The sequence below is a fragment of the Pygoscelis adeliae genome, unplaced genomic scaffold, assembly GCF_000699105.1.
Source record: "Pygoscelis adeliae isolate BGI_AS28 unplaced genomic scaffold, ASM69910v1 Scaffold85, whole genome shotgun sequence".
Lineage (NCBI taxonomy): Eukaryota > Metazoa > Chordata > Aves > Sphenisciformes > Spheniscidae > Pygoscelis > Pygoscelis adeliae.
This window is the reverse complement of record NW_008824900.1, coordinates 7,281,152-7,298,836: the sequence shown is the minus strand read 5'-3', so window position 1 is coordinate 7,298,836 and position 17,685 is coordinate 7,281,152. Positions and strand designations below refer to the sequence as shown.

General features: G+C 42.2%; 1 protein-coding gene across 1 annotated transcript in view; it reads right to left on the bottom strand.

The window, feature by feature from the left end:
- The window catches only part of XYLT1 (xylosyltransferase I), a 106,477-nt gene that overhangs the window by 28,927 nt on the left and 59,865 nt on the right, over positions 1-17,685 (bottom strand). The window contains exon 5 of the mRNA XM_009324822.1: positions 7,427-7,507. Within this exon, the coding sequence (XP_009323097.1) occupies positions 7,427-7,507 (81 nt within the window). The remainder of the gene's footprint in view (positions 1-7,426; positions 7,508-17,685) is intronic.

The window sequence follows — 17,685 nt, the reverse complement described above, 5'->3', positions numbered from 1 at the left end:
CAAAAGGCTATTAAAAAACTCTCAGTATAGATAAAAACAATGGAAGAAAAGAGAGGGAGAAATAAAAACTGTAACCTGCTTTCCAATGTGTTTAAACTGCAGCATCCTGAATGCAAATGTTATGAGGTCAAAAGCAGAATTCTTCTTATCTTTCTTTAATTCCCTTACTCTGAAGAAAATATTATAAACACAATAGTATCCTAACAATCCCCTAAGCTTTAACGCCAATGCACAAAAAAAACATCAACAATATCATAAAGAATTACTCTCTTGACTGGATTTGCTATAGTGAGGTTGGGCTTATTTCACATGCAAAAGCCAACTCTGTAAGCACACAAATTGAAATGCTTTTAGTAGCTTTGCCCACTGTGCTAAATGCTCAGAAGTTAGCAAGGAGCATAGGGAAATCTTACTTTTAAAATATGATTAGTGTTTGTCATTCATATCTCTATATGCCCTACAACAGAGGAGGGCACCAGACCTCGTGGAGCAGCAAGCATGGTGGGCATGTGAATGGAGGGGCGGCCGACCCCACACCATGGGATCACCAGCTGTCCCTCGGCAAGGACAGCACGGGCTCCGACCTCGGGAAGACAGGGATTGAATTCAGAGCAGAAAACACAGGTGACACGGCCACGAAAAATAAGCCAGCACTGAGAGATGCAGTTAGTAACATTTGTTCCTGCAGTTTCTGTGGGTCTCTAGGAGCTGGGCTGCAAGTCATCATGAGACCGAGCAGCTCTACTGGAAGGATTTTCTGACAGTCCATGCTACCACAGTTGTTTCCAATGTATGTTTAAACAGTTTTATGCTCAGTGTGCAAGTAAATCTGGAGCAGACAACTGGTCTATTGCCACAAATGTTGGACAATATAAGGTTTAGATCATTTACAGTGTAGCAAAAATGGTACAGTATTTTGACTGGCTCTTTCAAGTTACAAGTCTACCTTGAAATATTATGTTAAACATGGCCCTTCTCAATCAATGGCATCTTTATGGAAACCAAATGTCCATGGCATGTAGGGTATTCCACACGAGATGCTGTTGAAAGCTGAGGAATACACACATTTTATCTGGTCATTATTCCATCTCTATATGGACATAATCAGATTTTTCAAGCTTTACAATAGGTGCCTCATACTCTATATAATTTGTTTCTGCTTCTTTCGTATGTAATTTTCTCAGTATATCCATTTAATGCTTTAGTCATATCACATCTTTGCATTACGTTTAGAAGAAAATCCTTGTGATTCTTTCTTTTCGTCCACCTTTTCCTAAGTGTTAACTTCCACTGGTTTCGAAAACTCTTACTTTCCATCTTCTGGAAATCTCTCTTTCAGAGGAAGTCTTAAAAAGCCTTAATGCTTCTCAATATTTTGATGTTGCAGACCAGGGAGCAAACTCTTCAAGTGTCCCAAAAATGAAAAAACCTCTAAAATTGTTTTTAGTTGTAGGAAACTTGCAGAGGCTATTTTTTGCAGTAATGACTCTACTAAGAATTGCCTTGTTTTGACAACAGTTCCATACAGTCCCTCATGAGTACAAGGCTCAAGAGAGACTTTCAAAGACTTTCCTGTGGGTTTCTTTCCACCACTCTTCACTTACCACATATTTTAAGAAACACTGGAACAGCTTTTACAAGGACAAAAATGTAATGTCTTCCTCTCATGATCAAGGAGGCCACAACTCAAGTGATTTTGTTTCTTTTTATATAAAATAAGCAAAACAGGGAGAAAACAGTGTGATCAGATGTAGCATGAATTCACCACAGACAGACTCAACGATATGAAACCTGACATTTTGCAATCTGTTTGTCTCCAATAAATGTCTTCTCTAATAGATTTCTTGTCCCCTCACCTCCTCTTCTTCCCAACACCCACACGACCGAGCAGTCTCCAACCTGAGAACACTGCTGGGCCTGAGCAGCTGAGCTTGAAGCCATCTCATATACGTGATGCTACCGCTTCCACCACGGCCAGCAGATCACAGCTGCGCAGCGCCCGCAGGCAATGCAAAGGGACACCCCCTGCAGAGCACACCCCGGCGTCCACCACAATAGCATCTCACTGGGTGTTTCTACTGTGCTTAACATCTCGGAATCTGCATACTAGACCATTGAAGAAAGAAAAGGAAACGGGGATTCAAACTTTCCATGTGATTGAGGGCAAGTGTGAGTCACTTCTGTACGGATTTTCAAGCTACCAAATCAGGCTATTGACCCGTGGGTAAAACAGGGCCAAGAATATCTGTCCAACTTAAAAGGGTGTTCCCTGCCATAATTATTTTATAAAATGTTGCAGGATCTCAGATGAAAGGACACAAATGTTACTATTTATACCACTGAAAATGAAGTGTGCAGCTCAATGTTCTTAGATAGCAATCAGATTTCTGATTACTTTATTGGTACCTCAATTTTCACCTCCTTCTTAATTCCTGCCCCACCCGATAGATTGTAGCTACTTCAAACTTCCTCACTTACTGCACCTTCCTGAACTGGTGGATGATCTTGCTTGTATACTCTACCAAGACCAAAAACCATCCTGTTTTGTCCCATGTAGAAACATATGGCTGTTTCTACCGCATCTTCCCATCATCTTCAACCTATTTCTGTTTTCCTTTCTATTGACAACTTAGCATTGTTTTCCAAAACCGAGCAGAAATAGAAGCCCTACAAGGAGGCAAATTGTCAAGCCAAAGCAGTAAGGGCTTCCTGGTTCCCCTAATGCTTAGCATAAAGCAATAAGGAACATCTGAAAGTTAGCTGTAGCGTCTAGAAGTTTTAAGAGCAGTCTCTTTGCATAGAAGATGCGTGTTGTTATTTCAGTCGCTACAGTTCACAAGCCACTGTTGGGCTGAACTACTTACAAGCAAAAAATAGATCTTCATAGCCTGTGTGCTTCAGAATACTGAAGCATTTAAAGAAAATTAACAAAAAAAGTATGGCTGAGGGAAATTTGAGCCAAATGAACCACCAAATATTTCACATGAGCAGGAAGGTAAGTGCTGCTGGGAGCTAAGTGGTTAAACTATTCCGGCAGCAGGGATAATATATCAATTTTTTTCCTAGCATTTGGGTACTTACTGGGCGATTCATCAACGCAATACACAATACGCATTTACTGCGTGATCCATTTTCTAACTAACGGCCAAACCACCATCAACCCAGTGTACAGAACGCCAATGAACAGCACGTGCCACAGTGCAAAAAGGGCATGTCTGAAAGGGTGATGAAACAGATGCACATCAGCAGAACTGGGCTGAAAGAGGTGGAGATTTTGGGAACGTGCTCTGGCCCTTCGGTAGTTAAGGTCTCTATAGCCTCTGAGAACTGGGATAGGCTTGCGATGCTCCTTACTAAAAGCTGTACAGTTCAGCAACACCTCTAAAAGTATCTCGAACCCAGGATCCAGAAAGGGGACAACACAACTGCAAAGAATAGAATCAGAATCATAGAATCATTAAGGTTGGAAAAGACCTCTAAGATCATCGAGTCCAACCATCAACCCAACACCACCATGCCCACTAAACCATGTCCCTAAGCGCCTCATCTACCCGTCTTTTAAATACTTCCAGGGATGGTGACTCAACCACTTCCCTGGGCAGCCTGTTCCAATGTTTAACCACTCTTTCAGTAAAGAAATTTTTCCTCATGTCCAATCTAAACCTCCCCTGGTGCAACTTGAGGCCATTTCCTCTCGTCCTATCAATAGCATTAATGAGAAGAAAAAAACAGCACAAGAAAAGAACTCAGATACATAACAAACTTTTAATGGCCTTTTCTTTAGTTGTTGGTATTCTGCCTATGAGCTCCAGATTCCTCTAAGATGTAACAGCATCCAACCTTCACAGCATGTTTACACTGTTTCCCAAATGATTACTGTGGCAAGGTTTCTAGAAAAAAAAACCTTCTTCCTGCCTGTCGTTGAAGGTGCCACATTTGACTGTCTTTATATGTTATAATACATCAGCCAGGTGCTGCTCCTGCCAAAAAACCAAATCTTCTGGGTGTTCCAAATTGTAATAGCTTACACAACTACTGGGTTATTCTTTTGCTTTTAATAGTCTAAGACACTGAAAAGAGGAGAAAATTTAAGCGTTGCCCACTAAGTACTATGTAACGACTCCAGCCCCTGTATGCAATTTCATTTCATACATCCAGCTCTCTAAGGAAATAATGCTTCTCCAGCTGAGTTAAGGACACATTTTCATGTCCATTCCCTTTTCTGAAGCCACTAAAGGAAAATCAGAGCGATGCACTTTTTAATGACTTTGGCATAACTAATAGAAAACTTCACTCTATAAAAGGAAGCATGGTTTCTCTCCTTATTTGGCAGTAAAACATGTACTGATTGTGAACATGGCTTGAATACAAAGTACATTGTAATTGAGCTGTATAAGCATTTCAGTTTTAAGATGGCACTTCGAATCTTTCTCTCTCCGTTGTATGATCCAGAGACTAGGATGACTTAAAATTCAGTTTCCAATTGTTTACAATGCAGACTTAGACAGTTGAGAAGCTTATTGTTTAGGAGCAATTACTTATCCACAAATTAAAACAAAAAGTAGCAGCAAGGGTTATACATTGCTTTCAGTGATATTTAAATGCTGAGCTCCTGTATTATTAGTTCACTTGTTTTGAGGAAAACACCTTGGAACAGCAAAATTATTATTGTACATGGGGTGGCAGTCAGTCTAGTCCAGTGTCTTCTCCCTTATCATGGCTTCAACTAGCCATTTTAAATAAAAAATCCTGTTCCAGTCTGTTTTGAGATAGGATGTCCCAAGGGAGTTTTCTCCTATTGCCCAATAACTCGGAGACTGGCCTGTGTCCTAAATCCTTTCCAAAAGCTGTGGGTTTTTTTGGTTTTTTGCTTTTTTTAAATTTTTGTTGCCAAACCTTGAGTCTGTTGCTTCTCTTCTAGACCTTACTAAGCTCTTGGCCATACCATTCCCCCCACGGGATACTTCTTTTCCACAGGACTGTGACAAGGCAAAGCAAACGGCAAAATTTAAAACGTAACTGGAAAAATTAATAGAAAAAAATAATCACCCCTTACTCTTAAATGAACAAGTCACCAAGTTCGGCTGTGGAAATTCCCCAAGCAAGCATCACAGGGGGCTGGGAGAATATTTTAAGGAAGTGCCACTACCCGCCTCTTCTGCTCCTCTGGGGACATTGGCTATAAGCAGCAGGACATGGGGTGACAGCCTAGATGGGCCTTCAGTCTCATCTCACCTGCCTGGTCTTATACGAGGTATTTCAGTACAGAGGATTTCATCACTCTAACTACAGGGATAAACCTCACCAGCATGACCACAGCTTACACGCCTTGGGCATAAAATGAAAGTCAATTGGAAATTGTGTGTCAAATGGGCAGAGCAGATGGTACATTCACCGGTTTAGACAAGACTGAGTTACTCAAACAGTAAAACTGAAAGATCAGGCTAGAGATCTTCACATTAGATACAATTTCTCTCTCAACAGGTGGATGTAAGAGATGGAAATTCACTCACAATAGAAGCAGAGGGCTAACTGCTTTTTATCAGCTTTTGACACCAATGGAATGGATTTTTACCAAATGCCAATATTACTCAGAGGCTTCTGCAGCTGCTAGCCTGAGTCCTGTCTCTGCAGTTATCTGGGCTATGCAGGAGGATGGGAGCCACTGTATCTCCCTGATAGAAACTTTGGGGAGCTGCCAAGGGGCAATGTGAAAGGATTCATTCATCCAGTGGTCAGCAGTGGGAGCGCTTACGGGACTCAGGGACTACACAACCATGGCGGACAGAGGCAGCAAATCTGCAGTTGTGTCCCACATTATGTTCCCTGATGCACAGAGAATTTATGGTAGAAATCCAGGAGAAAAAATGAAAGATGGTGACATGTTGTAGTAGGCTAAAAGGTATTTAATTGTTTATACAGTCAAAGGGAACCATTGAACTAATAAATGGGTTGTTATTCCTGTGAGGGGAGGACAAGTGGCACATTAGCTCATTTTATTATTAAATTAATACCAGATTAGTGTGTTTAATTGATCTAAATTGTTCTAACACAGCTGAGGTTGGCATGTTCGAACCAGCTTGATGCAAGCACGTCAAAATTCATTAGTTATTTTCCTTAGCCAGCTCAGGGAATTTGAGAAGAATCAGGTGCACCAGAGGAACAAAAAGGTGTAGGAGACCGACTGCTTTTCCCTGGCCATTTCTCTTCTCTTTTCTATTTAACTCTGCTGCCGACCACTATTGCCAGCTAGAGCTGAGCCTGCCAATCACTCTGACACCCTGCATTTCCCAAACCAGAGACTCTCCTGTGAAAACTGTTGACTCGGATTTAAATATTATTCCTCACAGTATTATTTTTTACTACCTGCTATAGAATTTCTGCATGCACAAGATGAATGCTCGTGAGGACTTCATTTAAACAGGAACATGACAGAATTGATAAATCTAGTGACAAGAGCAAGAGCAGCCAAGAAGTGAGACCTGTGTGTTATTCTACCCACCCGCTGAGCTGAACATGAGACTCGATGTGTCACATTCTCTATGTACACTATCTGAACCCAGCCTTACAGTACGCTTGACATTTTACAGAATAGAGAGATGACCTGGTGACCCAGGCAGAATAAAACAGTATTTTTAGGTGCAAAGCCACTGGGACTCAGCATATGGAGTTGCTGGAACTGTTGCAAGACTCCTGTTATGGTATGAAACTAGCAACAAAAAGGAAAAGAAAAGCTATCAATAAAGAGGAAAAGAGGACCACTGCAATCGGATGAGAAAGATCTTTCACCTGCAGAGGTTGTTTAAAGCTTTGGAAACACAGTGTTTGGTCACAGCTGCTCCCTCAAACCACAAAGCTGTACTACTGATGCGTTGTGGGAAACACAGCACATCCTCTTCTCCCCAAGACCCACGCAGGGTGGATGAAGATGGACACTGACTTCAAAACTGTAGCAGACCATGATAACCCTCCAGCCACCATCCTCACCCTCACTAGCATGTGCAGGCTGGTACAGGCTCCCACACCTTGCAGAGAAGCTCTGTTTGCACAAGACTTTGCTGCACACCCCAGCTAGCACAGGTCTTGGTCACCAGTGTGGCTGGGACCAGCTGGGGCAGGGATGAGCTGTTGTGTGGGGCAATTACCACTTGCTCCTGAAACATCGATCTGTGCCAGGCCCCAAGGAGGGAACAAGCATCAGTCTGTCTAATGTCTTCCTCCCCACAAAAGCATCTTTGCAAACTGATTCTGGGGAGGGGTCATTCTGGACCAAGAAGCAACTGTCCTCAGGACATGGTTTCCTCTCCTCATTTGCTTCTCCTTCCTGGACTAGGGATTTCTTCACTCAGATAACGCTGGAAAACCGCCACTATGCAAAAACCCTCAGTGCCATGGTTAAAACAAGTTGAGGAAAGGGCCAGCTTACCTTGCGTTGTCCCTCCCGTGTGATTTCAAGAAGTTCATATCACGGTATCTGGACAGGAATGCTACTAGCTGGTCATTTGTCCTGCAAGAGAAAGAACAAAAGATGCACAAATTACACTGCGAGAACTACTATGTTAAGAGTAATTTATATACTTATTGTTCTCATTTGGGGACCATCTGCAGAATCTTTGAAGGAGGCAGTTGCTGAAAAAACTTCCATCCTGCTGCTAAACTTCACTGCCTCCCTCTACTCAGGAAAGTGTACTTGGAAAGAAGCACAGCTTTATTACATCTTAACGAATTTCATATCAGCTCTTGGCAGATGTTTTAAGCATTGTAACAGAGTATGTATTAAGTAATACTGCTCAGCACTTTTTAAGTATGAAAACCCAGCTGTGAGATGACTGCATTGATAATCCCATTTTACATGCTTTGCTAGATCTTTCCTAGGGAATTTGGTTAAGTATCTATTGGCATTTTATTTGTTTTCATCCTTGTAATAGAGAAGAGGCCAAGGTCGGAATGCATAAAGCAAGAGAATCTGGATGTCAAAATCCCAATATAATTAATAGGAACAAAGAAATTTAGAAGGTTAATTCCGATTAGTATGACTGGCAATCTGACACCAGTATTTTCAACATTTCAGCTGACGCGTCCAAGAATGTATTTATGCTTGACAGCTTTTGTGGTCTGTTATTTCTTTAACAATGGAGCAAAAACATTCTCTATTTATCTAGGTCAGCATATTTAAGAAAACTGAATAAATCATATTAAAAAGATCTTGATCTCCTGAGTTGCATTCAAAACCACAACATTATAGATACAACACTACTTAAGTAATGGAGTTGAGGGCAAAAAAACCTAAAGATAACACAGCTGTCAGTAGTACTGTATCTTGAAAACATTTCATTATTATAAGCCACAGAAAACCAAGTTAAACCAGAGTCCTATACAAAATGTGTTTAACTTCTGGGGTCAGGCTGCAACAACTTGGAAACGTTATCAGTCTAGTAAACTATCTTTGTATCTCATAAAACCAAATTCTTCTGTCATCACAGGTAGCATTTCATTATTGAACTGATGAATAAAGAACAAGTTAACCATTGATTTTATCTGGACCAAATGAAGTACCTGTCTATCAACCAGCCTGAACGACCAGGCTGTAGGAGCCTGAGACCCTGATGTGAGTTGTAGTATCTCCCAGGGTCAGACTCTGCATCTCAATTTGGCAACCTCCGAAAACTGCTTTCTGTATAGTAAGCTGTGCAGATTTTCACATTTGCTGCTCCAGTGATTCTCCATCTTACTGGGATGAATAGGCATTTAGTGAATTTACTTAGCAATGCTTCCACATGAAATGGTTTCAATGGCTGACATCTTTGGGTGAGTTTCTAGGCAAAAGCTGGCATGTAAAGATGATCTTTAGAAATGTAACCAAGTTTGGAAGTGCTTGAGCTTTAATTTCCTTACAGGATAAAAATCAAATCAGCCAAAGTAACAATCCACACCACTCAATAAAACATTATCGTTTCTAGATTGCTCACCAACCTATATTTTGCTATTCAGTAGTGCTCTACCAAGTGTATTGGGACTTGGGGCTGCCATACAAACTTTTCAATGCTTCTTACTTTTTAGATAATGCTTATAAATGCCCACATGATTTTTAGCTCCCAAAATAATTAATAATTGACATTTTCCCACTTCTTGAAAACACTGGTGGCATCTTGGTCCTACTTTTAATATTTTTTTTTTTTAGAAAAAGAAATTATACAGAGTTTTACTCTTTAACAATTAAGTATGCTTCTTTTAATGTGTTGACAACGTGGAAATAAAACATCACATTTCCATTTCGTAAATCTTTCTAGTTATTTGACATTTAGATTTATGCGGTCAACCAATTCTGTGCGCAGCATGGGAGCATGCTGAATTTCTATTAAGCTTTCATTCAAACTGTTTCTTCTGGCCCCAATATCATGAGGATGCTGCGCACCACCTCCGAATTATTCCACCACATGACATTAAAAAGAAAATCAAAGGTATTGAACATGCCATAGATGCTAATGCAGCTGCTAACATCCTCCTCACCTCTCAGAAAACTGCCTTCAGGGGTATATTTCCTAAATGCCTCTGGCACAGATTGCTACCACATTTCATGTATGGCAGCAGCAGAGTCTACACCATCGCAGTGCCTCTGGCACCAGCTATTTACAATGCCTCTGGCACTCCTTCTGAGACATACTAAAGACATGGGCCTATTTTTTCTCTAAGTAAGGCAATGGAAAGCTGAGATTTTCAGCTGAAGACATCACTGGGAGCAACATCAACTCCACACTGCCAAATTAAATTCTGCTATAACTCCATAAATTTCAGGGATAATTCACTGAGCATAAATCTGGCACAGAATCTTTTACTAATCATCACGGTATAACAGAAAGTAACAAGTGCAACATGATTTCTAGTATTTCCTTCTTAAGAAGGAAATAAAAAAGTCATGGGGATGGGGAGAGTAGTTCATGCTACTGATTAAAACACACTAATATACATATTACATCCCTATCAGTTTCCCTAATGTGTAACACAGCATGAATACAGTTTGAGGAAAAAGCCTTTCCACAGTTGGTGTGTGAGGCTGGAGCTGATGGATGCATCCACACAGCTCCCACTTTTATTTCCCTTTGTTACTAAACTCACTGGGAGGGCGAGGTACCAGGGAGAAGGATTAGTCAGCTGGTTACCTGTGCCATTAGCCGGGAGGGAGGACGATGCAACAGTAGCGAGGCTGAGAGAAAATGTGCAGGCTTTCAGGTGTGCAGCACGCAGAGAGAAACGGGAAACTAATCCTCCAGTGAACTCGAAGTGTGGCGAAAGATTGTGCGTGTGGGAGGGCTTCCATGAGAAGGTGACAAGTGAAGAAGACTGATGGGGAAATAAAGGGTTTTTGACTTAATTTATGTAGATTTGGTGTTAAGCAAGGGCAGGTCTGCCAGCGGGGATGGAGGGGTTCATCTCCACCAGAACTTTACTGAGGTCACCTCAATAAGGTACTGCTGCTCCCCTCCTGCAGCAAGGGTGGACGGAGGTAGCAGGGGCAGAGCACCGTGCCCGTCTGCGGAGATACCACACAGCAAAACTCACCCAAGACTCCTGCGGGGTCAGGCTCAGAGGATGGGAGCACTCAGCCAGGCAGGTGGGGGGGCTCCGGAGGCTGCAAAAGCAGCTCCAGGGCTGCCAGTGACTCAACCCTCAGCACTGCTCAACCTGGGGACGTGGCTGAGCCCCTTGGGCTGGGGCTCAGCCCGGGGTTAGGGTCAAGATTAGAGTTAGAGGTCTAAGGAAGAGAAAAGTGAGTCCTGTAGTAAGAAGGGAACTCAGAAGATATTGCCAAAGCAAAGCGAGGTCTGCTACAAGTGTTTTCTCATGAGCAGCCCCTGGCCTGGGACTAAGGTGTCCCAGGGCGTGAGCAGGCTAACGGGGCACTCAGTAAGCACATATACCTGCTGAGCACTGCAATAATTTCAGAATATGGCGTATACACTAGGGACTGAAATGGAAAACTGGAAGGAGAAACACTGACTTTGTGTTTGCACTGTCTGAACACGCTGACAGGTCTGCCCAGGAAGCTGTAAGAGTGCATCCCTGCACACAACCACGACCGAACACTGTGGAGAACAAAAGGTAGTGCTGGGGTTGCTGGTTTTAAGCAAACCCTCCAAGTCCTGGTGACTAATCCAAGCAAAGAGCAGAGATGCCCTTAGTTTACAGCTGTGAAAATAGATTAAGAAAGTCTTTGGAGAATCTGAGAAAAGGAAAACAAGTGACTGTTACTTTTGGAAGATAGTGAAGTAAATGTCCTTGATTCAGCAAGGTACTTTAACGCATGGGCGACTTGAAGGATGTAAGGAATAGCAGTCACTTCAATGGGACTATTCATATGTCAAAACTTATTCAATTGCATAACAATTTGGCTAAGTTAGATCAAAAGTTCAGAAACTTTTGGCAGCACACAGGTATGGATTCACTCTATGTATGAATCAGATGAAGGAAAGAGCAACTGCTCTGTCGGATTCTGGGGTTGGACTCTGCCGTTTTGGTACTGCAGGGGCTGCCCCCGGCATGGTGAGCGCCTGGTGCCCCTCTCCAGACAGGTATTTCAGACACGCTGGTGTTGGTCTGCCTGTCCCAGCATAGACCCTGGGGCTTAACCCCCCCAGCCTGCACTGGGAACCAGGGGCGTGCCTGGGCACAGAACAGGCTACGGCTCTGCAGACAGATGAGACCCTGCTGATTAAAACAGGGAGCAGTGACAGTAAGAAAAACTTCCTGGGGACCACAGATTGCTGCAACTCAAAAAGCCACTGACTTAACTGAAATCCAGCCCAAACTCCAGAGCCCACCCACAATGATGCTGCGGCAAAGGCAGTGCTGCCAAAAATCTCTTTTGGTTTCTTTTCTGCTTCAGCAGGCGAGGTCATAGGTAGGAAGGTTCAGCTTGCCATCTGCTTCAAGTGAACTCACCAGTGAGGTCTTCAAAAAATGTCCACATTTCAAGTAAATACCCGGACTGGGTTTATAAACTATTTCCTTTATCAAGGACCAGACTGAGCAATCTTGTTTTCAAACTTTATGAAAAGTGCTAAGGGCTGCAGTGCATCTGCACACAAAGTATAGATCATCTCTCTGTCTCCTAGTCACTTACTTCTGACCTATCAGAAAGGTAAGGATAAATAAATGTTTTTAGACATTATACATATATACAGTGTTTCTGCTTGGAAAGCAGCTCTCGTACTGGAGAATTCTTTTGTTACTGGCTCGAGGTTTGAGACAAAATCTAATGAAATCCATGGAAATCTCTCCTGTGGTCTCGCTGGGCTTTAGACTTCTACAGGCAACTTCATTCTCTTCAGCCCTGCTTCATTAGCAATGCCCGGGAAGGGATTGCTTTTACCACACCGGCTCTTGCCAGGTCTTTCTCAGCACTTTGTTCACCAGGAATACCCCACATTGTCCCAACTTAAAAGTCTGTCATGAGCTTACCCTGAATTACATGCACAAGCACGGGCAAGGGACAGCTGCTAAGCTGAACCCAGACTAAATTCCATTCTTAATCATTATTTTCTGGCATTCTTTTCTTTTCTTCTCTTTTCCTGCTCTTACATGCAAGCATCAGCACTGAGAAGTGGATTCTGCTACCCCTTCCAGGCAGCTGTAACTCACTTTAATGACAAATATGCTTACTTGTAAATTACAACATTGGGATATGAAAACCTAGAGCAAGACAATTAAAATGTGGCTTTAAAATTGTTTAAAACTGATCCGCTCAGTCCTGGATCCACACTTCTCCAGAAGTGAAGGGCAAAGCCTGCTGGAAGCAACAGTATCTTGGCCTCTTAGCAGTTTCTCTCCCCAGGCACTAATCTGATTTGAATGTGATTTTTGCCTTTAGTGCTTTTGTCACCGTTGTAATCTTAATGTGTGGAAGTTTTTTTCTTATGCATTTTCTTATCTGACAGGTAAAAGAAATATTAACACCTTTTTTATTGCTACATACATGGGACAAAAGGAACTTTTTGTTACCCTGCCTACTGACACACTCCCAGCAAAAGAAACCTAAGTGTTCCTAGGTTGTGACAATTCACAGTACTGGTCACAGTAATTGCAACGTTAACCATGCGACATTACTGAGGCCACAGGCAACAGCAGGATCAGAGCTTCTACAAGCTGCCCAACTTTTCCCCAGCAAACCATCCTGCCGCAGTTAGGTAAGTGCGTAATAGTTGTTAGCTGCAGCGACCAGCAATCACTGAACCTGGGAGTCCTTAGAACTGAGCACATGCCGGCACCTACAGCGTTGCTGACAATGCTTCTGCAGCCACAGCTCTGATATTTTTTTCATATATTTACCATATTTTGCAAAGACAAAGGCTGTATTCCCTAGAAGAACAATCCTGAAGTGCTGAACTGAAACAGCTGCACTGCAGTGACTGATGATGCTGTGCTGTGACACCAGCACCAGGGGTCTGAGGGCAGCTCCTGAATTCAGGCAGCAGGTCTCACCAGACACTGACACACACACTTCCATGCTGGGCCGTACGCGCGCTTTTGGTGCAATTCAAACAGCCTAGGTTAGTACAGAACAACATACCCACTTGTGAGGAGACGGCACACTGAAAATGGGTAAAATTATTAATCATGATTAATTTAGCATTATCTAAAGGCAAGCCTGCTAGCCACTGCACAAGACCCTATTAGCTGCAACAAAGAGGGACGTGAGCGCAGGGAGGCATTAGCCCTTGCTATGGTGAACAGTGGTGTCAGTAAACATAGTGGTAGTTCTGCCACGGTGTGGGGTGCTGGAGAGGTAGGCGAGTATCACGAAAGCAGCTGAACAGACAAAAAAACAGAGTAACAAACAAAGGGGAAAGCGTTTGGGAGAGTAGAGCAAGGAGGCTGATGTGGTTTGAAGCAGCAATGAAGGGCCTCTGAAGCAAGGATGATTAAGGCAAATATATAGTCAGAAGAGGTAAGTAAAAACTGTTACAAGAGCTCTCAGTGCCCAAAGCTTTAGTATTTCCACCCATACCCATCTGACTCCTCTCCACAGTTTACGTTCCCAGGATCACTGTGACTGTACAAAAGCACAGCCCTACAGAGCCCAGATGTACAGCAACCCCGGCAGTTCTTTGCCAAGAAACTATTTCTAGACGGTCCCTAGAGAAGAAAAAGACTTCAGAGAAGAAAACTGGAATTATGGGGCAAACTCATCTACTCAGAGTTAAGCATTATATTACTCCATGGTTAAACATGCAGATGTGCACACAAGACCCTGGAAGTGGAAGAGCTGAGTGCCTTCGATTTTGCTACCTTCTTTTCAATATATTCTAGTAATTATGATTAAGCTCATTGATTTCAATAAATGATTAATTTAATCTTATTTAACACATTATTGTAAAGTATCAGGACATGCCATCGCTGCCAAGACCCCTGTGGCAGAAGGAGAGTTCCTTCTCTGACTATTCCTAGCCTGGGGCTATCCCAGGATAGCCTGGGCCTATCCTGCCAAATATATGACCCTCTCCCTCTTATGCAAGGAATGCACGTGTTCAGACTGGCTCACAAGCGTCTGCAGCTGCCAGCAGCCCTGCATCACCACGAGGTGCAGAGGAGGTGGGGAGGAAGGAGAGCAATCCCAGAGATGGGGAAGAATTATTGCAAATTTCCACCTACACCTGTATAGCGTCCAGTGCACCCTGAAAGCTTCGCTCCCATGTCTGCTGGGGACATGGCAGCACTTGGCCAGTGAAGCTGGGTGGGATCTTCCTACTCCAATAAGGGATCCTGATCCATACTGGCCCTTCCACCATGCCAGCTAGCACGTGTGTGGGTTTGCATACACAGCGTGCACGGGTAACCTAACAAAAGGATACAACAGTGGAATGATTCAGGAGAAAAAAGCAAAAACCTACAAGACCTCTTCCTGAAGGAAATGCTTATAGCAAGATGATCAACAATGCAAATGCAGCACAACAATACAGGAAAAAACCTCTCATTGCAGGGTTCAGCTTTGGGTCCCTGGATACGCAGCCTGACCCTCTCACTGATGCTCTCAACTCCTCCTCTCTCCCCGAAGGCAATTTAGTGCAAGGGGAGGCTCAGAGGAGCCTGACCCTGGCTGTAGCAAGAAAAAAAGACTCTGCCATCTAAAAATGCAAAGAAAGGGGAAGGCTATATTTAGCCCTCACTATCTATCACACAACAAATATTAACACGACAGGCATTTTTCAGAGAAGCCGATTCCCGTAACAGCAGTCATTCGCAAAACGTACCATAACAATGAGAACGACAGATAGGATTTCAGAGGCCAAATGCATGTGGAGGGCTCTAGGTGACTGTTAACACCTCTGCTTTTACAACAGTGTTGTCTTAAATGGTTTGTTTTGTCTTTCAAGCCAGGTTTAACAGAGGAACAAGATAATAGAAGAAAGCTATTGCCTTAGCAGCTCAGCTCGCTGGAGTACTTGAGAGATTAGAGTTCTGCTCCAGCAACAGCGCTGCCATCTGGGCTGGGAAATCGCACTCGTGTATTTCAAAGCGTTAGCTTTCTGCATTTTGATGCTCCAGGCACTGATCAGTCATCACACGGGATGCAGCTACTCTCAGTGCAGCTCTGCCAGTGTTGTATGACTCTCAAGACATTTTATTAGCAATACAATCATCTTTGCTATACTTTCAATTACTGCTTCCCATTCAACCACTGTCTGTTTCCTATGGAAAAGAAAAGAACTAACATAGTCACAAAAGAGTGAAAGTCTTCTTTAAATGTCACGCTGCTGAATAAACCTCTTCCTAGTGAGAGTACATAAATGCTTGGGTACAAAGGAGATCTACTGAGAGAAAAATCTACGCCATCGTCTGCTTCCTAAGCCACCCCACAACTTATTTTCTATAAATTCAAGGCTTCAGATGGCATTCATAAAATAAATAAATAAGCCCACTGCTGACAAGCAGCAGCACATGCTTAAATGAAAATCCTAAAGAGACCATATAAGAGAATTCCACCAAGGATTAATGAACAAATGTGATTAAAACTATCTACAGCTCTGGACTGCAGCCAAAACGCTGCCAGCAGTATTTGATATGTAAATGCTTAAAACATTTGCTATGTGCACAGCCGTTGATGCAAAGCCTCTGTAGAGAGTTTCTTCATCTAATTAGAGATATTGGTTCAGCAAACTTTGGAGTTTACAAAAGCCCTCAACGTCTCATTATTCTTTTAAAATAGAATATTCATTTGTTTGGAATGTTTTCCAGCTATGTCCCACGAAACCTGAAACGCCTTTGGCTAATGAAAAACTCCAGCCCTGTATCAGCTAATAAACCCTACAGCTTTTATAATAATAAAATACTCACCACATGCACTCATTAAAACTTTTTAACTTGTTGCTTTTGACTTTCTTTAGCTATTTCCTAGGCATAAAGTAATCTACTCAATTTCAAATTATTTTGTAGTGCAATTTCAACACAGCATTTAAATTATCCAGGATCTGGATCCACAGTGCAACCACTGTGTCTCTGATCCAGTAAAGCACTTAACAGCATGTGCTTAACTGTAGTACACTTGTAGCTCTTCTGAAACGATGTGACTTTCATACTGTATTCTCATGAATTACTTTACGGGTAAGGGTCTCCATGTCCGCGTGCTAGGAAGCAGCATGTGCAATGATGACACACAAGATTAAGAGCTGAGAGCTGTCCTTTAACTAATCTTAGATCTCTTAGGCGCAGAAGTACTCTTATTAAGGAGACTTTTCCAGGGAGGTCAGTCCAGTCGTACTTCAGTTTGTCCATCTCTACCACAGATATATCACACAACTCACCAATGGTTTGAGATTTAACTCATTAATGTTTACAAAACACTTTAAAAAAATCCCCTCAGTCCCAGCAGTACCTCTGAACCGATCTTAGGAACTCATTTGTCTGTGACAATGACATTTTCTGAGCATCCCTACTGCTGCGATAAAAAGTAAAGAAATAAGAAAAACACTATCCTGTAATACCATGTCATATGTAGCTCTTCTTTTTCCAATTTTAAAGCAACCTATGTATTTTACAGTAAAATTATGAAATGCATTATTTAAAATAGTTTTCCTCTTGTAAATTTAATTTTATGCAATCACTAAGCTGAGATTATATGTATATTTGTCAACAATGAATGCACTGAAAAAAACACTTGAATAACAAAAGCTTCCGAAGCGCCTTCCAAATGTGCAACTGCACAGAACGCGGTACACATGAAAATAATCAAAGATAATCAGCTACATGCAGGATGAATTATTCCCTAAATAACCTGGTGTTGATGCATTCAACTCAGAGGCATTTTGCTAGAAAGGAAGGAAACGTTTCACCCTGATTTATTAAACCATTTTCTATTTCTTTCTCTATTCAAGTTTATGAACGATCAGCACATCACCACTAGTATCTTTTTTTTTTTCATCTTGCTAGCCCAGAGCTTGAGTGCCTGACAGATAGTCCCTGCTAAAAAGGCCTATAATTGCATATGTCCAACAAATAGTTTTAAGTAAAGGCAGAGACGTGTGTCTAACTTAGATAAGGGTTAGAAAACTTGATAAAGGTATATATTGTAGTAAAGCAAAATTCCTTTCCCACCACAGTTCACAAGAGATGTCAGTTTAGTTGAACTGCATGTATGGAAGAAAGCTCATTTTTATCAGTGCTGGCAAAAACTGTTTATCAAGCCTTGCT